Genomic DNA, 25,995 nt, shown 5'->3' with positions numbered 1-25,995 from the left:
GCCCGTCTGAAGTTTGCTAGAGTGCATTTGGATGATCCAGAAGAGGATTGGGAGAATGTCATATGGTCAGATGAAACCAAAATAGAACTTTTTGGTAAAAACTCAACTCGTCGTGTTTGGAGGACAAAGAATGCTGAGTTGCATCCAAAGAACACCATATCTACTGTGAAGCATGGGGGTGGAAACATCATGCTTTGGGGCTGTTTTTCTGCAAAGGGACCAGGACGACTGATTTGTGTAAAGGAAAGAATGAATGGGGCCATGTATCATGAGATTTTGAGTGAAAACCTCCTTCCATCAAGGGCATTGAAGATTAAACGTGGCTGGGTCTTTCAGCATGACAATGATCCCAAACACACCGCCCGGGCAACGAAGGAGTGGCTTCGTAAGAAGCATTTCAAGGTCCTGGAGTGGCCTAGCCAGTCTCCAGATCTCAACCCCATAGAACATCTTTGGAGGGAGTTGAAAGTCCGTGTTGCCCAGCGACAGCCCCAAAACATCACTGCTCTAGAGGAGATCTGCATGGAGGAATGGGCCAAAATACCAGCAACAGTGTGTGAAAACCTTGTGAAGACTTACAGAAAACGTTTGACCTGTGTCATTGCCAACAAAGGGTATATAACAAACTATTGAGAAACTTTTGTTATTGACCAAATACTTATTTTGCACCATAATTTGCAAATAAATTCATTAAAAATCCTACAATGTGATTTTCTGGATTTTTTTTCTCATTTTGTCTGTCATAGTTGACGTGTACCTATGATGAAAATTACAGGCCTCTCTCATCTTTTTAAGTGGGAGAACTTGCACAATTGGTGGCTGACTAAATACTTTTTTCCCCCACTGTAGTCACACAGATGCAGAGCTCACCTTATATGAACCTTCTTAAGTCCAAGACATGTCTTCTTTCAATCCAATGGACAAGTCTGAGGCTTGACCAATACATTCATCAGTGAACATATAACACTCTGACTTGAAAACAACAGTTGTTGTTGTATACATGTATATGCCATTACATGTTTATAACATAGCTACAACATAATGCCTTGCTGTTTTCCCTCCAGTTCCTCCTGAGGACCCAGTAATCAGTGGTGGTCCGGTGGTGAGCCTGAGAGCAGGAGATCCCCTAAACCTGACCTGCCATGCTGACAACGCCAAGCCAGCCGCATCCATCATCTGGATCCGCAATGGAGAGGTACTCAATGGAGCCATGTACTCCAAGGTAAGCATCGAGGTGTGTAATACACAGTTTGTTTTTTAAAGGTGGAGGGAGGGCTGGGGTTTTTGAGGGGGTTGTTAGACAGTTACCCATTCCCATAGATAGAAAGCAAAAGACCTCAATCATTATCACCGGCAAAGTGAACCAAACAATATTTTACTCTATGTAATAGCTTATGTCACTCATCAAATTCCAGTTGAAGCTAGTCAATCCTTTCCTTGAAGTTTGTTGTGAATAGCCACTTTAAGAGCACTACCATCTGTGACGGGTGTTTACTTGTGCCATCTGTAAACTGTGCCTCAGCATTCAGCCTGGATTGGTTGGAATAAAATCCCCTGAAAATCCAAGGTCTTCTCTGGGATATCTAAAGGATGTTTCTCCTCTACTCAAACAACCAGATGGTGGGACCATAAGAATGAAAGTCGGTGACTCTCCAGCACCTTTGCTGTCTACTAGGTGCCCTGCTTCTCTCTTTTCAGTGGCAGGGTTCATATAGAGATCCAGGGTATATATAGAGATCCAGGGTTCATATAGAGATCCAGGGTGTATATAGAGATCCAGGGTCTATAAAGAGTTCCAGGGTCTATATAGAGATCCAGGGTCTATATAGAGATCCAGGGTCTATATAGAGATCCAGGGTCTATATAGAGATCAAGGGTCTATAAGGAGATCCAGAGTCCATATAGAGATCCGTTCGGTCACTTCTCTGTTGGAGAAGCCGTCCCTGATCTGTGGTATTCACAGAAGATGCTCTGCCAACCAACCCTAGCCTTCAACTCAACATTCATTCCACCACACGTCATGCCACACCACACTGCCATCTGACCCCTCTGGCACTTCAATTACAATAACCCGCGGGCTAATGAACACCGCTGTGTGAATTTCTTTATAAACGAGGAGAGTGAGCGGGCACCAACTCTCTCTCTGCTGTCTCATTCCATTATCAGCTATTTCCAAAGAGCAGATCAATTCTATTGATTGTGCTGGGATACGGCTCAATCCATTTGAATAAAACGATTGCCAGAGGTGGTTTTTGCTAACAGTAGGGGGATAGCGTGCTTCCTGCCTGCACTTCCTCTTTCTGAAACAGCAGCAGCAGTGATGTGGGACATTGTCGCCCAGCTGATGGATAGAAGCAGCAGCTGAGCCATGCAGTCTCTAGGCACTGCCCTCCCCTCATATCACTACCATTAAAAAGAAATGCGTTCAATTAAAAGCGGATGATTGTCTCCTGAATAATGGAGGTTTAGAGAGGATAATTGGCCATCCTGCCTCACCTCGGTACCTTGCCTCGCTCCACACCCCACAGATGATGGGAGGTAATGTGGCCAAATGTGCTAGAGTGAGATGGGAGTTTCCTGATGATGGCAACCTCTACACTCCCAGGATGGCTTTGACCCCTATAGGTCTCAGAATCACCTCCCTCAATATCCTTATGGATAAATTATATACCATTTATCTTTCATTAAGGTGTTACTTTGTGGTAAGTACTTGGACCTGGTATGGTCTTACTGTATGAAGCAGTCATTAAAAAGATCTGGTTATACTGCATGTGAATGGCATTGAGTATGGGCTGGACCTGGTAGCTACGGATGAACAGTGCCTTGCAAAAGTATTCATCCCCCTTACCAGTTTTCCTATTTTGTTGCATTACAACTTGTAATTTAAATGGATTTTTATTTGAATTTCATGTAATGGACATACACAAAATAGTCCAAATTGGTGAAGTAAAAAAATATATATACTTTTTTCAAAAAATTTGAAACAATAAATAACGGAAAAGTGGTGCGTGCATATGTATTCACCCCCTTTGCTATGAAGCCCCTAAATAAGATCTGGTGCAACCAATTACCTTCAGAAGTCACATAATTAGTTAAATAAAGTCCACCTGTGTGCAATCTAAGTATCACATGATCTGTCACATGATCTCAGTATATATACACCTGTTCTGAAAGGCCCCAGAGTCTGCAACACCACTAAGCAAGGGGCACCACCAAGCAAGCGGCACCATGAAGACCAAGGAGCTCTCCAAACAGGTCAGGGACAAAGTTGTGGAGAAGTAAAGATCAGGGTTGGGTTATAAAAAAATATCTGAAACTTTGAACATCCCACGGAGCACCATCAAATTCATTTTTTAAAATGGAAAGAATATGGCCATCCAACTTGAAGGAGCTGGAGCAGTTTTGCCTTGAAGAATGGGCAAAAATCCCAGTGGCTGGATGTGCCAAGCTTATAGAGACATATCCCAAGAGACTTGCAGCTGTAATTGCTGCAAAAGGTGGCTCTACAAAGTATTGACTTGGGGGAGGGGGGGTGAATAGTTATGCACGCTCAAGTTTTCTGTTTTTTTGTCTTATTTCTTGTTTGTTTCACATTAAAAAATATTTTGCATCTTCAAAGTGGTAGGCATATTGTGTAAATCAAATGATACAACCCCCCCAAAAATCAATTAAATTAAATTAGGAAAAATGCAAAGGGGGGTGAATGCTTTCACAAGCCACTGAGGAGGCCTAGTAGAAGCTTCAGATCATGAAAACATATCGAAACCCTAACAGTCCCATTATTGGTTCGATTCCCACGGGGGACCAGTGCGAAGAAAGTATGAAAATGAATGCACTCACTACTGTATGTTGCTCTGGATAAGAATGTCTACTAAATGACTAAAATGTATAATGTAAATATAAATGTAAACCACATTTCAGTCAGCTCCTCATGGATGAACTGATGAAAATACACAAGGGGTGTCACTGTAGGAACAGCCACAGGGAATCCATTACTCTGTGAAGCATTCAAATGCATGACACCAGAAAGGAAGATCTGCATATTGTCCCTGCTCATTCCTCCCCCACAAACCTTCAAAGATGCTTCTTTATCTGTCTTTCAATTTCATTATTTTCCTCCCAACCTTCATCTCAGCAAAGTTTGCTGTGTAATTAGAGAGATTTCCTTTCAATAGTAATGCTCACCACCAAGTGAGGCAGGGGGAAATCATTCCGGGAAAAAGTAGCTAATTAACTTCAGAGAATGTATTATACATGTCACATTTTTCACATTCAAGAGACAGGTAGAGTTCCCAGTAGTTTATCTGCATATTATTCTATAATACCCCCTATTTTTCCAGTATTTCCATATTACTCACTACATTTAACCTGTTTCAAATTATTCAAAAAGTATCTGTCTCTCGCTCTTCCATTGTTTTTCTCTCTTGTCAATGTAATTAACCTCACTGGCTTTGTGCAAGAGAAATTTAAACCAGGCCTTGGGAGCACTAAAATAGTAATATTATTAATATTATTAAACAGAATGGTAGAAAGGATCTGACTTTCAGGTAGTAGGATAAGATAAGTTAATCAAATAAGGCCTCTTTAACCCCATGACCAGAAAAAATGATGTAAATATATTATTTTGTAGAAATAGATAGTACAAAGCTTATGCAAAATATCTTATTCCTAAGTGAAATTAATATCCAGTGTTGGGATTTGAAATGTGCTTCTGGTGTGGTCTGCAATTAAAAAATTGCTGATTTAATTTAACCTGGAGCCATATTTCAAGTTTGGACATATCAAAGGCTCGTTAGATTAACAGCAGAATATTAATGTCAGCCAAATGATTAGTGTAAACAGGGACTAGAGATCTCTCTGAGCCTCCCTTCATATTCCCTTTCACTGGGATTCTAACCTAAACTAATCAAGGCATTTCAGACATGCCTGCAGGCTGAGCACTGTTTATTAGCCTTCCTGTTAATTGTAATAAACAGAAAAACAATTAGTGTAAAGGTTAGGTAAAAACAATATACAGCCTGTCAGAATTATATTATTGACTACAAAACTTGCAGGTATTCCTGAAAATCGAAAAAGCTCCATATTTATCAGTAGAAATGTAACCATCACTAATGTATCACTATACTATAGATTCACTCATATTCACTCAATATGACCTTCTACTGTCTCTGCCCCCTTATCCCATATCTTGAAGAGCAACCGTCACTCTCTCCCTCTCCATTTTTCAGTTCCTTTCTTAACTTGGGAAAGGTATTCTCCTCACATGCTCCAGGCAGTGACATGAGAAATCGTGTGTAATTCGGGCTATTTTAAAACAGCTAGTGGCTCGGTGTTGAGTTCTATGCTGTAGCTGGGCCTGTACAAGATTAATGACTTTAGACATGTCCAGAGCTATGAGAGAAACAATCCTGATTGTGTCAGAAAGGATATTACATTGACACATCCCACTGTTGACAGCTAATACGTTCTGCTTTAGAGGTGAGTGGCAGGACTTCTGTAGCCTGGAGAGATCTGAGACACTCTTCACAAAAGCATTTTGTTTTCATGCAAATGCAGAAGAACAAAATATGAATGCATCTTTATGCTATTTTGCGTATTCCTTACATAAATATTATTTAACTCCAAGACAATAGTATTTTTGCTTGGCTAGGTACAGGTAACACTTGAGTAAATGAGGGACACAAAGTATATTGAAAGCAGGTGCTTCCACACAGGTGTGGTTCCTGAGTTAATTAATCAATTAACATCCCATCATGCTTAGGTTCATGTATAAAAATCCATAGGATAACAATGCAACCATCCAAAGGGCATGAATGGTGACTGAATGGTTTGATGAGCATGAAAACGATGTAAACCATATACAATGGCCATCTCAGTCACCAGATCTCAACCCAATTGAACATTTATGGTAGATTCTGGAGCAGCGCCTGAGACAGCGCTTTCCATCTCCATCAACAAAACACCAAATTATGAATTTCTCGTGGAAGAATGGTGTCGCATCCCTCCAATAGAGTTCCAGACACTTGTAGAATCTATGCCAAGGTGCAGTGAAGCAGTTCTGGTTATGGTGGCCCAACGCCCTATTAAGACATTTTGGCAGTAGACTTATAGTCATTGACTGGAGAAAGCAGAAAAGTAATAAGATGAAAAGGCATACAGTTGAAGTCGGAAGTTTTCATACACTTAGGTTGGAGTCATTAAAACTCGTTTTTCAACCACTCCACACATTTCTTGTTAACAAACTATGGTTTTGGCAAGTCGGTTTGGACATCTACTTTGTGCATGACACAAGTAATTTTTCCAACAATTGTTTACAGACAGATTATTTCACTTAGAATTCACTGTATCACAATTCCAGTGGGTCAGAAGTTTACATACACTAAGTTGAGTGTGCCTTTAAACAGCTTGGAAAATTCCAGAAAATGATGTCATGGCTTTAGAAGCTTCTGATAGGCTAATTGACATCATCTGAGTCAATTGGAGGTGTACCTGTGGATGTAGTTCAAGGCCTACCTTCAAACTCAGTGCCTCTTTGCTTGACATTATGGAATAATTAAAATAAATCAGCCAAGACCTCAGAAAAACAATTGTAGATCTCCACAAGTCTGCTTCATCCTTAGGAGCAATTTCCAAACGCCTGAAGGTACCACGTTCATCTGTACAAACAATAGTACGCAAGTATAAACACCATGGGACCATGCAGCCGTCATACCGCTCAGGAAGGAGACGCGTTCTGTCTCCTAGAGATGAACGTACTTTGGTGCGAAAAGTGCCAATCAATCCCAGGACAACAGCAAAGGACTTTCTGAAGATGCTGGCGGAAACAGGTACAAAAGTATTTATATCCACAGTAAAACGAGTCCTATATCGACATAACCTGAAAGGCCGCTCAGCAAAGAAGAAGCCACTGCTCCAAAACCGCCATTAAAAAGCCAGACTACGGTTTGCAACTGCACATGGGGACGAAGATCGTACTTTTTGGAGAAATGTCCTCTGGTCTGATGAAACAAAAATAGAACTGTTTGGCCATAATGACCACCGTAATATTTGGAGGAAAAAGCGGGTGGCTTGCAAGCCGAAGAACACCATCGCAAACGTGAAGCACGGGGGTGGCAGCATCATGCTGTGGGGGTGCTTTGCTGCAGGAGGGACTGGTGCACTTCACAAAATAGATGGCATCATGAGGAAGGAAAATGATGTGGATATTTTGAAGCAACATCTCAAGACATCAGTCAGGAAGTTAAAGCTTGGTCGCAAATGGGTCTTCCAAATGGACAAGCATACTAAATTGTGGCAAAATTGCTTAAGGACAACAAAGTCAAGGTATTGGAGAGGCCATCACAAAGCCCTGACCTCAATCCTATAGAAAATGCGTGGGCAGAACTGAAAAAGCATGTGCGAGCAAGGAGGCCTACAAACCTGACTCAGTTACACCAGCTCTGTCAGGAGGAATGGGCCAACATTCACCCAACTTATTGTGGGAAGCTTTTGGAAGGCCACCCGAAACGTTTGACCCAAGTTAAACAATTTAAAGGCAATGCTACCAAATACTAATTGTGTGGATGTAAACTTCTGACCCATTGGGAATGTGATGAAATAAATAAAAGCTGAAATAAATCATTCTCTCTACTATTATTCTGACATTTCACATTCTTAAAATAAAGTGGTGATCCTAACTGACCTAAGACAGGAATTTTTACTAGGATTAAATGTCAGGAATTGTTAAACACTGAGTTTAAATGTATTTGGCTAATGTGTATGTAAACTTCCGACTTCAACTGTACATGTATGTCAAAGCCTCCAAACCTCCTGCCACACAACTAATATAATATCAGGTTCCTTAACACTTTAATATGCAGTCAGTGTGTGGCACATCTAGCTGGGTTTCATTAGGATTCTCAAACTTCCATGAAGGGAGAGAAATTAGGAGGTACTTACTACTATTATCCGGCAACCTGTCAATAGCTTTCATTCTGACACCTTAATACGTAACGATTATTGCGGCTAAAATATATATTTTCACCTTTGGCGAACTTACAGAGATGATTATAATACAAGGACTTGTGGAGAGCCGGTTTAAGAGGGCATCTGTGATGTCTCAACTGTCCTCCCATGCGAGTCATAACCTCGGTTTGAAAAGTGCATAAAGATCCTCAAAGGAAGTTTGAGGAGCTTTCTTGTCTGTGCTATTTTCTCATCAGAGCTCCTCATAGTACTGCTAGCAAATAAAGGGTTTCATCACAACCTATTTGTTTGTGAATTGTGTCATTAAATCCTGAATAAACTGTAGAGAAATTGCAGAGGAGCATTTTGTTTTGTGGCTATAGTGTGACACACACAAACACACACACACAAACACACACAAACACACACACACACAAAGCAACAAGGGCATTTAAATAATGAAGAGCAACATGTCCCAACTTGGCCTTATCTAATATGTCCTCTATAGCTGGACCTCTATAAGTGAAAATAAAACTGAATGGCCATCACGTTTTTGCTCGTTTCATAGTGTGGGACCAGCAGAGCCAAGAAAATAATATGATATTGAAAGAGCTTCTACTGTGAATCCCAGTAGTTTATTTGTAAAGCCAACCCAAAGGTCGTGGTAATTGACAGTATCTTTGTATAGAGCACCAATAGTTTATAATTTGAAGCCATGTCAGTCTTGACTTTGTGGTTGGCTACACAGTGCTCCTGGCATGGCCAATTTGTTCTGGTGGGTGAGCATGCACTGTGGCATGGTGGTTAGCAGGGCTCCCACAGTCCTCCCTGAGAACCAGGCAAGGCAGAATTGTACCGGGCGGCCTTCAGATGTCTCTCACAATGCGAGTAGGGCTGCAGCTCAGAGGATGAGCACTGAAAAGAAGATTGATTTCCTTTGTGGTGTATGACAAGCCATGCGCCAGAGCACAACTCTCCAGTCACACAAAAGAGGCTCAGAAACAGATTCCTTTTTTCAGCTCAATCAGCCTTGGAGCAAGACTACAGGCTTGAGCATGCCAGGGGTATTTGTCTTTGTTGTCCCCAGGGCATCCAGGTGACTTGCTGCATTTGGGTTCCAGGCCTTGAGTTTCGATTGATGATGTTATTCAAAATGTTCCACTATGTCCACTACCACTTCATCTGTGAACTCTGAACTCTTTCCTTTTCTCTTTTCCTCTCAGACACTGCTTCGTGATGGAAGGAGGGAGAGTACGGTTAGCACCCTCTACCTGTCTGCATCCAACATTGAGACAGGCCAGCAGATCATCTGTCGAGCATCCAACAAGGCTGTGCCCAATGGCAAAGAGACCAGCGTCAATATCGACATCCAGCGTGAGTTTCCCCTCCTCTAAAGGCCTATACCCTGGTCCCTGACCAAACTTTAGTGTGCCCTAAGGTATTTCCCACCACAGTATCAGCCCCAGACTCGATGGATAATATGTTTGTTTGTGTCTCTCTATGTTTACCATTTCATCTTGAAAGACGAGGTATTTTGAGCACAAAGAGGCCATTTTGACAGTTGCAGTTATAAACATCTAGATTCATTTTAATAAGCTCTGATGCATATGCATAATTGGTATTGAGTTCACATTTCTTGTGTGGGTTGGTCCAGTGATGAAATATAAGTGAATGGGATTTTCTCTTTGCTCCAACAATCTCTCCGCAGCATTATGCACATATCCCTGGCTCTTTTATTTCCTCTCCTATGCCATCAATCTTTTTGACGAAAGCATGCACAATTCCCCTCAAAATAGGAAAAGTAAGCCCAGCGTGTAAAACACATTGAGCCTCAATTGTCAGAGAATCTTTTTTGATCAATAACTATTCACAGTAAGAGTGTGATTCTGAACAAAGGGATTTCGCATCAGCCCCCTTCAACACCATTAAGTACGACTAATAAAGCAGAAAATGCTATTTAGAGATCAATTACAAGTGACGGCTCCATTCTTTTCATTATATATGCCACAAGAGGCGCATTCCGGCTCATTGCCAGCATGCAGGCGAATGGAGGCGCCTGTGTAAAAATGATTAACAGTTGTTGGTGTTTGCAACCCTCACAGTTTGTTCTAATGTTTTTGTCATGCAAAGTGAGAGGAAGTGTGGTGTGATTGTGTGAAACGGAGAGTAGTGAGGAGCTACGGTATGATGGCTGTGACGGGCGTGTTCCCTCCACGCTCCACATCGGTGTTCCTGTGGGCGTGCCACAAGGCTTAACAAAGGGAAGGAGTAGTTGCTAACAAACAATCCCGAAAAACAATATTTGCAACTTGCAAAACTGGGGCTTCAACTACAGCTTTTCACAGGGTGAAGAACAAATGAGTGTGAGCAGGAGGAAATTGACTAGCGTTATGTTGCGTCCCACTCACCTCATATAACCCCAGGCCTCCCACTCACCTCTTGTGTAACCCCAGGCCTCCCACTCACCTTCTGCCACTCTCCACCTCCACCTCCACTCTTAGCCTGTGGACAGGTAGCGAGGCTGGTGTTCCCCGCCTCTGTCTCCGGTGCTCAAGATGAGATCCACACTAATTAAGCCACATGAGAAATAAAAGGCACTTTCCTTTAACTTTGAGTCATTGGTGCTGGGTAGCAATTTAATAACTTCCAATGCTGACTCATTTGATTATAGGGTTCATGCCTCGGCAACTGGATATGAAACGCTCAAAATACATTGTTGAAAATATTATAATTCAGAGGAAAATGAGAGCGATGAGTTTGTAGCCTATGTGCAATGAGGTATATATCAGGAGGTGGGTGATGAGAGTTTAAACACTTGATAGAGCTAATAGGATCAGATTCCAATGAGCATTTATAGACAGCCTAAAGACCACTTGAGTGTGAATACAAAGGGAGAATTTTCTAGTAGAGGAAGTGTGTAAAGATAGGTATCCATCTGGTTTCCCATTGCTACAAAATAAAACAGGTGTCGAATGAATAAATGATGGAGCGATTGGCAAGGTAGAGAGAGGTAGACATGCATCCTCTTTCCCCCCAAACCTCCCGTTGGCAGAGTAGTCACCACAGAGGCCCTGTTTTCCTCTCTACAGGGGACAGTGTAGGACAGGGGGCGGTAAATATTGATGAAAGACAGCTGTCTGCTCACAGAACAGGGAGGTACCTGGGGGAGTGGAATAGTGGAGGAAGGACCAAAATAAATACCACTCCAGCCCTTTCACACCGAAACAGACACACACAGAGATGTAAGACTAAGTCAAGCCATTTTGCAGGATGATGTAGATTGAACATGTTTAATTTTTTCGGCACCCACCAGATCAAGGCTAAGCTAAGAGAATACATGACCATGTTCGCTACAACTCTTGAGGGTTGCTTTAAACCCTCCTCAAACCAAATATTCCATTGGGCCCCACACAACATTCAAACCTGAATGGGTAACTTAATAGTACAGTTGCTGTGTTACAGAGACAAACTCTAGATGAAAAGCCTTGAATAGCATACATTACAGCCATTTGTGTAGTCCATGTCAAGTACTAAGAAAAAATCAATGTTCGTTGCCTTTGTATGTTGTATCTCATGTGTTATGACTGGTGAACAAGTGTTCCCAGGCCCCTTCAACAAGGCAGGCAGGATCGATGCCAGTTCCAGGTGAATGAAGGCTATTAGTCCTGCCTAGGCTTTCATGAAGGTTAGATACAGTACAGAGAGTCTTTGAGGTGCTGGTGAAGCAACGCTACACATCCACACACCATGTCCTATTTTAGTTAGTCTGCTCCCCCAGCATGGAATTCTCTCTGGAACGCTGAGTATTTAGGTTGTGCTTTTGATTTATTTATCTATTTCAATGGAGGCCACTTATTATGGGAGAGGAAAAGAGAGGATGGTTGTGGAGAGGGTTGATGGTGATCTTCTGTCACGCATACAGAGTGAAACATGAGGGCACAGCATCCTACACACAAGGAGTGGGGTGAGGGTTAAGGCTACCATGTGTTTGCATTGGCTAGCAGCAGCAAAATAATACCATTTGTTGAGACTAATTAATAGAAAACATGCAGTGCAGATGTGTGGTGGGGGAGGATTTGTGTTTGTTACCCAGCTCCGCTTCATGCTCTCGGTGCCCAATCAAGCACATAATGACAAATTGATCTGGAAAAAAGAGAGGGAAACATGGGTTAGAATTAGTTTTGGGCGTAATGGTGTAATGATGTTATCATAAGGAATGCATTTGTGAGCAGTGGCTCAATCTGGATTCATTGTATCGTCACTTTCATGTCACGTTTTGAATGAAAATCAGTAGTATCTGTACCAACCCTCAACTAAGCTATGCGCACCTGCCTCCACTGTTTTCTCTTCAAACTTTTGAAAAAAAAAAACATGTGTCAGATCTACTGTTGAACCTTGCAGGTATACTTGAAAATGTAAAAAGCCCAAACATATGGCCTACAGTCTGAATGGCAAAAACATATGTCTGCATTGTGTGAGTGGGTAAATAAATGCATGGTGTTGGCTTTGTGTGTTAGTCAAGCTGTGAACCTGCAGTTGTATGCCCCTGTGTGCTCGCCTCCAGTAATACACTTGGCCAACCAGCAGGCAGCATCCATCTCCATATTGCTAGGGATATGCCTCCGCTCTAGTAGCGAATAAACAGACTCCCCATCCTTCAGAACCAGCCGTTGCTCCTGGAGGCTTATCCTCATGGAGGAACAGCTGTCTACAATGACCCAAAGAGAGTGGAAATTGAGCTTTTAGAAAGGGAAGAAAGCAATTTACGTTGGCATCATCTCTGAGAAATCTAGAGAAGTTGGCTGATTGTTAAAAAATGCCATCTGCTCCTCTCTTTGAACTTCCGATCAAAAGCTGTCAGCAGTCTACACTGTCTTCCTCCTTTTTTAGCCATGCTGTTGTTGTCGCCACCACTGCCATCATCACCAGCTCTGCTTTTCCCAGCTCCCCTCCAACCCTCTCCATATCACCCTCCTGATGAATCTGAAGACATAACGGCCCTGCATATTGATGAACCTGTCGCATGAAGCCTCAAACGAGCTCACTCCCACTCATGCATTTATACATCAAAGTGACAAACAGACTTCTTTATTAAGTGGCTGTCTGTCTGCATGGGGGTCAGGAGGCGGCAAGTTGGTGACCAGAGATCCCATCCCAGAGTCCCTCTCATCGGGCGTTTTGGCAGCAATCACTCCCTTCCCCTGGTTCTCCAAGGACAGAGCTATCCAAGCAGAAGAGCTAAGTCGCTCACCTTATTATTTACAAAAGACATAATGGCAATATGCCACAATGTCTCATAAGTGAGAGACACTCGGGTGCTTCTCTCATTCAGGGAGGGTCAGTCTTCACAGGCTGATTGACATGAAAGAACTCCCTGGCCCAATTGCAAATAAAATAGACAGTCTCATTAGCAGCTGAAAAATTTAAAAATAAGAGTCCAAGCACACAATAAGGATAATTTTGTCGAGGTAGTAAACCATGGAAAATCTCCCACCACAAAGCAGAGGAGCAGGGTACACTGCCACCGCCTCCACATCTGCCATTCTGCCTCTCTGCAGTTCCCTCTGCCTGCCTCTTTGTCTGCCCAGTTAGCCAGCCATAGTGCTACACACCTACCCTGCTGCTAACACTGCTGCTCACATCTTGGCCTAGGTTCATGTTAGTGATCGCCTGGTGTATTCCAGGATCCAGCATGTTGTTCCTACCTTCATTGGCCTGCCGGAAAGACCTGGCACGGGTGTGTGGGCTGTTGTATGTTTGTAAGGGGGCATAGTGTCCTAAAAAGCTGCTGAGGGAGTAGATGAGGGGTATGCATGGCACCTGGACCACCCTCCCTCTGGGGTGCGGCGGCAGCTGAGCTTGCCTAGAGCAGCTGTACATCCACAGGGCAAACAGCCCCCCTACCCCTACATTGTTCCTGACACCCAAAAGTACTCGTTACATTTTGAATGCTTAGCAGGACAGGAAAATTGTCTAATTCACGCACTTATCAAGAGAACATCCCTGGTCATCCCTACTGCCTCTGATCTGACAGACTCACTAAACACATGCTTTGTTTGTAAATGATGTCTGAGTGTTGGAGTGTGCCCCTAGCCATCCGTAATTTAAAAAACAAGAAAATGGTGCTGTCTGGTTTGCTTAATATAAGGAATTTGAAATAATTTATACATTTACTTTTACTTTTGATACTTAAGTATATTTAAAACCAAATACTTTTAGACTTTTACTCAAGTAGGATTTTACTGGGTGACTTTCAATTTTACTTAAGTCATTTTCTATTGAGGTATCTTTACTTTTACTAAAGTACAACAATTGGGTACTTTTTCCACCACTGTGCACACTTACGCGCAAGAACAAACACACACACAGAAACACACACACACCTCATCACTCACATGCATCCTGGTCCCGTGTGGCTCAGTTGTTAGAGCATGGTGCTTACAACGCCAGGGTTGTGGGTTCGATTCCCATGGGGCAACAGTATGGAATAAAAGTATGAAAATGTAGGTACTCACTACCGTAAGATGATTTGGATAAGAGTGTCTGCTGAATGACTCAAGTGTAAGCTTCTTCCTACAACGCTGGGAGGATTGGGCTGAGCAACAGCAGCCTAACTGTTCTCAGTGGCTGTGCCCACAGCCCACCACACTGTTACCGCTGCATCCAAATAACTGGGCCCCTGGATGTTACATTAGTGTAATTGGACACAGAGCACATGGAGACAGGACCATCCAAATGGATGTTTGCTGCACCTGCACCAACCCCTGGGATCTCTGTATTTCTCTCCATGTCAAATCTACTGCTGTTTTTGCTAATGTGCCCAAGGCTGTCCAAATTACATAACGACAGATGTGTAATTATTCTACTTTCTCAAAGTTTAAGGCTAGGGAGGTCTATGGTCTGGTGAGGCTTTGGACCTTTCCAGTTTGAAATAATGATGATGTAACATCTTGCTGCACATATCTATCATTCTTCATTCATATATTCATCTGTAGGCTGTAGGGTCAAGCCAAATTTATCATTGGAAACAACATCCTGTAATCATAATTTTGCAGATTTTTTTAATAGATAAAGTTGTCAAAAGTTTACTTTATGAATCATGAATAATGGTGAGTGAGAAAGTTACAGAGGGTCAAAGATCATACCCCCAAGACATGCTAACCTCCCCTGGTATTGGTAATGGTGAGAGGTTAGCATGCTTTGGGGGTATGTTCTTTGACCCTATGTAACTTTCTCACTCATCATTATTCACGATTCATTCAGGATTATCTGTAATCATGGTAGCATCCACATTCATATAGAAGTGTTTAGAAACATATTATATTCTTATTTACAATAAAGGTGTCTCCAAAATGACACAATACATTATATACCATTCCTTTTAAATTGGGCACAAATTAAACTGAAACACAACCTAAACGAACTGCAAATGCAAGTGTCCCAAGCTTTATGTAGTCATTGCGTGCTACAGTATGAATATGGGACAAATACTAAACTCTTCAGGGGTGTCAATAATTTTGACCTCTAGATTTTTGAGAAAAAAAATATCACTTGTTAAACTAAATCTATTTTTCTGAGCAAGTGTATGTATAAAATAATATAATTTCCCAATTTCCTTAGCATACAATATAGCTCAGTATTATAATTATTTATTTTATACAGTTATTATTGCTCATCTTTATCAAGGGTGTCAATAATTCTGGAACCCACTGTACATATGATTAGTCATATCATTTATGCCATGCCACCCTATTTCCCAGCAGAGTTGCTTTAGATTTCATCAAGCAAAGTTGAATCAAGGACTTGATTGAATTAAAAGCAATCTACATATGAAGCTAGAAATGGAAAAGGCTTGGACTGTTGCCACAGTAGAAGTTAAGAGGCAGTAGTCCATTTGGATTGAAGCAGCAGCCGTAGAGAAAGACGAGAGGGGCCATGCTCATTACTGCCGTGTTCCATTAGTGATATCAGACAACCTTTGAGTCGCCCCATGATGTTGAGAGATGGAGCTTATACTGAAAGACCATTGTTTTTTTATCACTCAGACTGCCAGTATTTGATGAGGCCTTTTGGCCCTCCAAACCCTTTACATACTTTACAGGCTATCCCAATGGCCCTTTCATCAATGCTGGACTTAATTGAAAAATAGCTTGCTGTATTTGAAAAGTTTTATCTGAACATAAAGGAGGACCGAAGTGGAGGATACACTATTTGCCTTCCAGAGATGAAAAGCGATTAAAACGTATTTTCAAAAAGAATGCTTTACCTTTTTCATTTAGATACATTGAATTGCTGTTTATTGAATTAACATAATCTATGTGTTTGCTATTTTAAGAGTAGTTTTAATAGTGTCTATCTCTGTGTTTATTCATTATTGTAATTATAATGGAGTGTTTAGCGGGCAAATCACTGTTTCAATTCATCCTTATTTGCAAATCGCCAATTACTGAAAAACTCATTATCAAGAGTTGTAGTATTTGCTTTGATTTCTTGTGTTTTTCTGCTCTTTAATGTCTCTAATTAACTTTTTTTTTTTGGTTTAGTTCGTGTATTTCCGCACCTGTGAAAATATCACACAACACAAGCTACTGTATGGAGCAACTGCCCTAGATTCCTGTAAGGTAGTTACGGGGGCCTTTTATAATTGGTCGTCTGTCTCTGGTGTGTGTCCATACAGATTTGCCACTTGTCAATCTGTCAGTGGAGCCTCAACCCATTCTGGAAGGAAACCTGGTCAAGTTCCACTGCTCGGCCAAGGCTAACCCACCCGTCACACTGTATAGGTGAGATTACCTACCTATACTGTACATGCATACCTAATGTCTGTCTGTCTGTCTGTCTGTCTGTCTGTCTGTCTGTCTGTCTGTCTGTCTGTCTGTCTGTCTGTCTGTCTGTCTGTCTGTCTGTCTGTCTGTCTCTCTCTCTCTCTCTCTCTCTCTCTCTCTCTCTCTCTCTCTCTCTCTCTCTCTCTCTCTCTCTCTCTCTCTCCACCCCTCTCTCATGAAAGTCTATATTAGATTATTTTCACTCTGAACTTGATTCCTTGGCAAGACTTTGAACATGCTGTCTGGGAACTTTAGTTTAAACTCCATTAGTAGTCCCTAAAGGAGAAATGTATCATAGAAAAATATATGTGGGCCAGACATACTGTATTATGCAATGCCCCGTAATGAGAAAGAAAAAGGCTGAAACAAATTTCAAATGATATACAAAGGTCCTCTCTGATTTATGTTGCTTGTAACTAATAACTTCTCACATTAAGTGAAATGTGGCACTTCATTATTGATGGTATTAATCACTGTCAGAGAATTCTTATGATGCCGTGACACTATTAAATCTCTTGTCAATTTGGAAAATATTCACAGAGAGCCATACAGAGGAAAATCGAATGACAAATGTCTGTTGAAATTCATTCCCAGTCATGTACTTAGAGACTAATTAATGGATTGACTTGCATGGCTTTTGTTTTGAGATAATGTTGTCAATATCCCCTGAACATAGATACACTACCATGAGTGGGAGAACAGCTGGCATTGTGTTGTATCTGATGAGGTTGTCAAGGTTACAAGGTCTCATGTTAAAAGGGCGACATTGGACTCAGAGTACTGAAGCAGGGCCAATGGATATTTGAGTGGAAGGAGTGGGTTGATCTTCTGAACCTACGCAGAACCCATGTCTTATTATTTTTCGCAATCCTTTTTGGATTTTGCCTGACAACTGCAAGCACACACTGAGAGACTTGATTTGGAGCACTGAGTTTTTCAATTCTCACAAGAAACATTTCCTTTCTTCTCAGAGAGTATTGGGGATAAAGAAGAAATATAAGTTATTTCTTCTCATGAAATCTTACTTGGTCCTTGAAGAGGTGTAATGCCAAGGTGATTTGTCAAGACATGCTTTTCTGTGTGGGTTTTAAAACCAAGGGAAGAGTAAGTGGAACAAAATCAATAGCAAAGGGAATTGCCCGGCCGACACTGAGTCTGAAGCAGTATTGGGAAATTAAATGGATCTACAACACACTCACAGGTGGCAAAACAGAGACGGTCCTTTGATGGATTCTGCCCTTTTAAAAAACAGATATCAAGGCAAACAAGACTTGTGTTTGATTGTGCAGGTATACACCAAAGGCAGGTCTTCTGCTACAATCACTGTGGAAATCAGTCTCCTTTGTAGTGGGGATCAATGTTCCGCTGACATGTCTACAGGGCCTGGGTCCTAAGGAGCCTTGGTGGTTGAGATGTATTTTCCTTTGGCCTGGGAAACCATGGGAAAAAGTAATGAAAGAAGGAGGGGTGTTGAACTTCAGGCTGAAATAGGCACTTTCTAGAAGGGTTTCACTAGTGTTAGGATCCAATACCACTTTCAGTTGAGTCCTTTGCACATCTGAACCCACACTTCACTTCTGTTCACTGGACTGTGATAATATGTAACCTTTTTCTAATATGCATCAGTGCAGATTAGTTTACGATACTTTTAGCACACGTTCTCATAAAGAACCATACGTTATTTTATCTCTACCCTGCCTCAGTCCACATGGGGGAGTGTTGGACACTCCTGTCTCCCGAGTGGCGCAGTGGTCTAAGGCACTGCATCGCAGTGCTAGCTGTGCCACTAGAGATCCTGGTTCGTATCCAGGCTCTGTCGTAGCCGGCCGCGACCGGGAGACCCATGGGGCGGCGCACAATTCGTCCAGGGTAGGGGAGGCAATGGCCAGCAGGAATGTAGCTCAGTTGGTAGAGCATGGCATTTGCAGGGTTGTGGGTTTGATTCCCACGGGGGGCCAGTATGAAAAAAATAATGTATGCACTCTGGATAAGAGTGTCTGCTAAATGACTAAAATGTAAATGTCTCCCAGGGAGAGCTCTCCACTGGGGAGTTGACTGAGGAGAACCCCCCTTGTCCCCCAGAGAGAGTTACAGCAGTGCAGAGAAGGGAGCTAGCGGTGTGGTGTGGCCGTTAGTCAGCTCTAATACACCCTGTCTCTGGAGATCAGATACGGAACAAGGACAGGGCAGGCCTTAGAGTGATGGCCCCTCTGCCAACCTCCCCAGCACGCCCACACTGCCATCCCATCCTCCATTTCAATAAGCACACAGACAGAGCCAAGGTAGCAGAGGAGGAGACAATGACATGGTGATTTCTATTTGCTGTGATTGGCCGATCTATGACGCTAATGGAAATAAGTCTCTAGTCTACAGATATCTCTCAGGCAGAGCCAGCACTCTAACTCCTGGGTGGAGAGAGCATGTGTCTCAGGGATAGTACTGAGTAGAGGGAGTGACCTAATTTAGCAGGCGTAGAAAGACGCCTGAGCGGAGTTCCCACTTATATTTTTAAGGGGAAACGGAAGTTAGGTTGAAAAACCTGATTTTTGCGACTCCGCATAGGCTAGATAGGGAGGGAAGTACTGTTGGAAGTAAGTTTGTGTTTTTGTCTGAGTGTGTTGGTGTAAATTGAGGAATTGTAAAACAATAGAGCTGTTATGGAATCTTCATTGCCTAATGGAAGCATGAGGGGCAACCACAATACATCAACATCATATTCAACACCCTGGTCATAAATACACAAAGGTTTTTTTTCACTACTCAAAGAAGAGGCGCTCCAGAGAGGGACACGACAGAAGAGGAGTTTCAGGTCCCTCGTCAGAGCATTCTACCACGCGACAACAAAGACATCCCTCTCCACGCCCAGCAAACACCATCCCCAATTCTTTCCCCAGTTTAACAATGATGATGATGTTGCTAGTTTGTTGATTTTCTTTGTCAGTTCTATCATCTACCTTCTCCTCGTCTGTGTCTCTGAGGTGGCTAATGAAGAGGTTTTACATCATGGCGCTTTCCATCAGGTTGTCTGTGGGCACCGCCACTGTTTGTTTTTCCATGACCGTGCTTCCCCTGCGACTCGCTTTGTGCCACCCAGTGCATCCAGCCGACGAGGAGGATAGCGAGAGAGAAAAGAAAAACAGCAGCAGGCACAGCAAATTAAATCCATCTTGTCTGCTCTACTGGCATAAACACTTTGGCTGTGCACACTATCTTGACTGGTACCATGCCGCTAATGCCAGTAATGTTTTAAAGGAAGGTACAACAGCGATGTTCTACCATGTTGTGATTTCATTGCCAGACAAACAGACTTCCTGGTTTTATATGAATTGTGAGGCACCAAACTGACAGTCTCATCATCTTTGCTCATGTCCCCTACCTCATGGCAGACAGAATATTGGAATGTCATTCACACTGTGTTGGAACTATAGACAATGTTTTTGTTCTCCCTTCTAATATTGGGCCTTTTGTCATATTATGTCAAACCAAGAGACATTTCTGTCTTATTTCATATAAACATTTCATTCAAAGTCTCTACTTTCCATTGAAATAAGTTATTTGATATATTCAACATTAAGAAAATGCAAATGAGCAACATAATCTGTGCTGTGGTGTACTTAACCATGCTGATAATAATAATAATAACAATTTATTTTATATGCTAATGACATAGATAGCTGTTGAATTTAATATAATTCAGTTTACCATTGCTATCCCCTTAATCATATCAGTGGGAGAGAACAAGGTTGTTCTTTCCCTGCTACACACTGATTTCACTGATATTGCCACGCGCGCACACACACACACACACACACACGTACACAAACACCCTGAGGCATACACCTGACTTGCACCTCATTGTGTGACCTAAACCCTGAATAGGTCCGGGTGGTAAGTGAGCTGTTGAGTAAGTTTTCGCTGGCCCCTCTGCCCTCCCAGAGGAGATGCAGGTGTCTGATGGATGCAGAGCTGGCTATGTTTAGACTCTCTTGGATGGGGACCAGCACATCAGCCGAGCTCTCACACTCCCTGCAGGCACTAGCATTCTGTCTCTGCTCTCGCTACACTGTGGACCTCCCAGCCCTGGCAGCCTCACACTCCAATTGGGAGAGACCTGCTGGCCAAACTTCTGTGCTTAACTCACTGTAACTCCTCCAGTACTCTATCAACCATACACTCTCAGTCACAGCCTGTGGAGTCATTCATCATCCGACACTGAGATTCAGAGGGCATTGATGATTGCTGTCATCATCAGCGGATTTATTGACATTGTCTAGGGAATTCTTATCTAATATTCATAGACAGTGTGTTGTGAGATTTAGAAACCATCATCATCATCATCATTATCGTAGTCATTATCGTAATCTTTTATTGAACAGTTTGTGTACAGAATTGTTTTCTTGAGGGACAATACAGACAGTGTGTGTGTAGCTGTGTGTAGCTTACTGCAATGGTAATAATATGTTTTCCCAAATCCAGCACATTCTCCTCCTGGACCAAATATGTAAGGAAGGGACAGATGAGCCAAACACACCCATCTGTCCTAATTATAATATTTTTGGAAACCCAAGTGTCCCTGTGCATATTAAGCTGACAGTGCTCTCAGCGACTTCATTTTGCACACAGTGAACTAGCTCTTATAGTGTGGAAACATAGTCTCCTCAGCAGCACAATGTGCAGCAGAGAATAATCTACTGGAGCCAATTAGAAAGGTGCTTCACTTCACTTTCTGAATGATTGAGGTCTATTCTCATTTAAATTATACTATTTGAGTCAAGCATAGACCAAGGCTTCACTCATGGATAGCAAATGAGTCCCCTATCCCTGGAATACTGCGAGTCCCCTATTCCTGGAATACTGCACAGTGCTCCCTGTGCTCTTGGGTGAGAAAATAGATCCATGTTTTGTGACAGCTAGAAGTTGAAAGGTTATCTTCGCCCATATCAGCATGCAAACACATCTCTTTCTGAGCAAGTGGAGAGGTTTAGGAGTATATAGAGTTGAATGTCCCAAAATACCTTGTAAATGTTCCAGAGAAGAAGCCCAATATATCCACTCATGCCCTGGCTCGCTTTAATAAATGGTCCCTGTCTCCCACAGCAACAGGGAACCATCCAGTATGGCGTGCCGAGCAAGACAGAAGCGGTGACATCAGAAAAGTATTAACCCAGCAGTTGGGAGAAAGCATCCCTCTGACAGAAGGCATGGCTCCAACACAAACGGATGTTCTTCATGCAATCCTGTGTAAATTGATTAACGTCAGGTGCCTTTATGTGCATACAGTACGTTTCATCCGGCATCATCAGGGGGGGACTCTACCTGTTTGTCATTTAGTGATACATTTTTCTTAGCCACTCTGCGCTCTGCGCCGCTCCGCTTGTCGTAATGAGGAACGTGCTGTCTGCTCCCCCAGTCACTGAGACGCTTGTGATGTCACAGCATGAATGGCTGCCACAAAAACATGCTGAAGCCAGCAGAGAACCTGCACAGGAATGATTTATTCTGAGAACAATGTGACATGGACAGGGAAGGAGAGAAACGGTCTTAATGTTTCATCCCACCTTCCTCTCCCCTCATCCTCACATCCTACCATCCTTCAGACAGGTGCCATCATCCCTCACTGATGACCAGGACTGAAACGTTATAAATCAGAAGCAACCCATTCTTCATATTGGTCTGGTGCTAACTTGTGTTCAAAATGTATTTCTACTGCAGGTATTCCGGGCCATCAGCAGAGTATTTCCTTACCACCATAGGCCAGGTGACCATAGGTCAATGTTAAGGTCAAAGCAAGTTGCGAATAACAGCTTCTTATCAGATCACCCCTCTCATGCAAGGTCTCCTCTCTCTCTCTCTCTCTCTCTCTCTCTCTCTCTCTCTCTCTCTCTCTCTCTCTCTCTCTCTCTCTCTCTCTCTCTCTCTCTCTCTCTCTCTCTCTCTCTCTCTCTCTCTCTCTCTCTCTCTCTCTCTCGCCCTTCACTACAGGTGGGCCAAAGGAGGCAACGTGATCAAGGAGGTCTCTGGGGACACTTATGAGGTCATTGTGGACCACTCCTTCTACACTGAACCTGTCTCCTGTGAGGTCACCAACCCTCTGGGCAGCACCAACATCAGCCGCAATGTCGACGTCTACTGTGAGTGCTACTAATGTGTTGCTCTTTCTGTGGTGATATCCAGCCAACGTTATGCATCCTATTTAGATTATAGACATTCTGTATCTGACCATTTATAGAGTCTTCTGAGGTGCTGGTGGTGTTGTATTGATTAGATGCTGACTGGGTGTCTCTCTGTGTTCCTGCAGTTGGTCCACGCATGGCTGCAGAGCCCCAGTCCTTACAGGTGGATCTGGGGTCTGATGCTGTGTTCAACTGTGCCTGGACGGGAAACCCCTCCCTCACCATCGTCTGGATGAAGAGGGGCTCTGGAGTGGTATGTATTCCCATATTCAATGTCTTTCATCATTTCTGGTATTTGTTTTGAGTAGGTGCAATACACTGTAGATTGTTCCAATCAGTTTAGCCGATACTTTCAATTTCATGTACTTTATAGTGATATATTTTCCACAACCACCCCCATATCATGCTGGCCACAGCAGTAACTTCATTAATTATTCTATTTGAAAACCAAAAAAATCTAACTGTAGAGGTCATTCAGGATTCATGTGACCAAGCAGTGCCCTTTGAGCTCAAATCAGTTGTTTTCAAAGTCTCATTAATCCAAACATCCTGAGGCAGCTAGCGGTTTGGGCTCGTTAGTGCCCCTGCTCCCTGACTCCTGGCTGGAGATGTGTTGAGGTGAGCAGAGGGGCATGCAATTGATCTGCCAGGCTCATTCCTCAACTCCGTATACATCAACCATAAGAGCATGGAGATGGAGACCAAAACCGCCCGTCTCTCATATGAGCCTGGTCCCAAATTGGATTTTAATAATAGAAGAGGGGTGGCCTTTAAGTCGTTAAGAGGAGCACGGGCTGCTTTGTGCTGCCTCAAATGTGAAGGTGACCTCTCGCTGCTAATTCAGTGACCCTTGACCTCTGTGTGGCAGGTACTAAGTAACGAGAACATCCTGACACTCAAGGCTGTGAAACAGGAAGATGCTGGGAAATATGTGTGCCGTGCCGTGGTCCCACGAGTAGGCGCTGGGGAGAAGGAGGTTTCTCTCACCGTCAACGGTAAGTGTCACACTGGTCAGGAATGTTTTGGGTGGATTGGGGGTCACATCTGCTAAGAAGAAAGCAATTTGTCATTGGTTTACACACAAAAACACATCTTCACCCCAAGGACTCTCCAACAAAACAGTGAAAGGAGAAGGTTTGCTATTGGGCCTCAGTCTGTCCATGTCTTTAAGCTCTGAATAAATGTTTTTGGTGAGGCCATCTCTCAATGCATTTACAATAGAAAAAGGGTTCAAATTCAACTCTGCAGACATCTCTGCTTCAGTGTAGTAGACTACAGCAGAGAGATTAACAGCCTTATTGAAACAGCACGCACAGTAACAGATTAGATACAATTAATTTCCTTTACACTTGATTTTCCATTACGCTTCATCAGTCCTTATTAGAAAGACACGGGGATGGATGGATAAATATAGCTAGCACACATGTAGCCTTACGTTCCTTAAACACAGGAAAATGTGCTTTCATGCCGATTAGATTCTGAAGGAGTTGAGGAGAGGGAGGTTGACGTTTTCAGGCAGTGACTGACTAATGAATGTCGGGGAATGGAATAGTGGGAGACCCGGCAACTCTCAGACAAATGACTTCATTACCACCACTTGGTATTCACAGAGCGTGCATTAGCGTTGCAGCAGCTTTCAGTCACAGAATGTACATGTTCTTTAAAGGACTTTTTGTCACCATGTCCGTTTGCATGGGTGGTAGATAGAAGAAAAGAAGATAAGATGTTGAGATGAATGTTTTCATGAGGTATTGTCCTCAACAATATATTGGATATCTTGAATGCGACCGTACAATGTCTGTCGTTAGCAGCGTTGTTGCTAGTTTGGGACTGAATATACATCAAGTACCAAACATTGCTTGTCAAGAGCTTATTTTCAAACTTGTACAGTAGCTGTTTATCAGAGAGAATAGCATCCAAATGCCCCCTTCGGCATTGGATTACAACCACTAGTGTGTGCTATGAGGCCCTGTTCTATCAATAGCCTAGTTCTGTTCAAGATCAGCGCTCCAATACTATGGAGCAAAGTCATTCCTAATTCACATCTTAACAGTTTTGTTTCATCCCAGCATCATTTTTACTGTCTGGACTAGTAAACAAAATCTCTGTTGAAGTTTATTTTTCCAATTGATGTGTTCTTTCTTTTATGTACAACTATCTATGGGGATTGCATTACTTCTGTATATAACACAATACAAAGAGAAGATGCATTGTTTTAATAAAGACGATATGATAGCAGAACTCATAGGACAATCATTGTGAAAAATAACACAAAGCGGAAAATGTTTACTTGGTCTCTGCAGAGTTCAGTTCTTTATTGGTCTTTGACTTCTCTTTAATTTGTTTATGTTAGCCTGTTCTTCTACCTCTCTTGCCTCACGGCCTGGATCTGTCTCTGACATTAAAAAGCCACATCATTTTTTACCTTTTGAATAATTTAAATCCACGCTTTCTGAAAACCACACAAGGGGTCCTCAGTCAAAATGTTCACATATCTACCCTACCAAGTCCTCTCTGTGAATCAGACTGTCAAGCCGAGAAAGTACAAACAGAGTCTTTGAAGTGGCAGCACGTGGAGAGGACTCGCGGTTTGCTTCTTGATTGTTTTAAGTTGTCGTCTTTATGGCAGATGAAGCGTCATCCTCCTCAGCCCTCATCAACCTGCAGTCTTTGACATCCAATAGAATCCAATTGGCTCTGACAGTGAGGGAAAGTTATGACAGATGACCGTGCATTTTGGGAGACTGCCTTGATCATGTGTGAGAAAGACTGAGGAATACTCAAGAGTATATGCACAGTATGGGGGAGTGTGTGTGTATGTGTTTGATGTTTTGTTATTTGCTTCCCATCGCTTATGACTGGATCATTTTACCCAAACAATTAAAATGCACGTGTTTAGAATATGTCAATATGTTCTTTCCTCTGTTGCATGTCAACGACTCCCACTGCGCAGCAACACAGACAAGAGAATCCTCTCCTTCCCTGGGGACTGGTGTAATTTAATTATAGTCAAATAGCTATCAGGCGAGGCAGTTTATGTTGGAGTCACTATT

General features: G+C 42.6%; 1 protein-coding gene across 4 annotated transcripts in view; it reads left to right on the top strand.

Annotated features, from left to right (window-relative positions):
- The window catches only part of LOC121568045 (kin of IRRE-like protein 3), a 202,316-nt gene that overhangs the window by 161,483 nt on the left and 14,838 nt on the right, over positions 1-25,995 (top strand). For all 4 annotated transcript variants that reach the window (XM_041878609.2, XM_041878608.2, XM_041878607.2 and 1 more), the window contains exons 4-9: positions 1,065-1,222; positions 9,168-9,318; positions 16,622-16,727; positions 22,752-22,900; positions 23,068-23,195; positions 23,811-23,937. In XM_041878609.2, coding sequence (XP_041734543.1) covers positions 1,065-1,222; positions 9,168-9,318; positions 16,622-16,727; positions 22,752-22,900; positions 23,068-23,195; positions 23,811-23,937 — 819 coding nt within the window. The remainder of the gene's footprint in view (positions 1-1,064; positions 1,223-9,167; positions 9,319-16,621; positions 16,728-22,751; positions 22,901-23,067; positions 23,196-23,810; positions 23,938-25,995) is intronic.

Source organism: Coregonus clupeaformis, chromosome 6 (assembly GCF_020615455.1).
Source record: "Coregonus clupeaformis isolate EN_2021a chromosome 6, ASM2061545v1, whole genome shotgun sequence".
Classification (NCBI taxonomy): Eukaryota; Metazoa; Chordata; class Actinopteri; order Salmoniformes; family Salmonidae; genus Coregonus; species Coregonus clupeaformis.
This window is presented reverse-complemented; position numbering and strand designations above follow the sequence as displayed.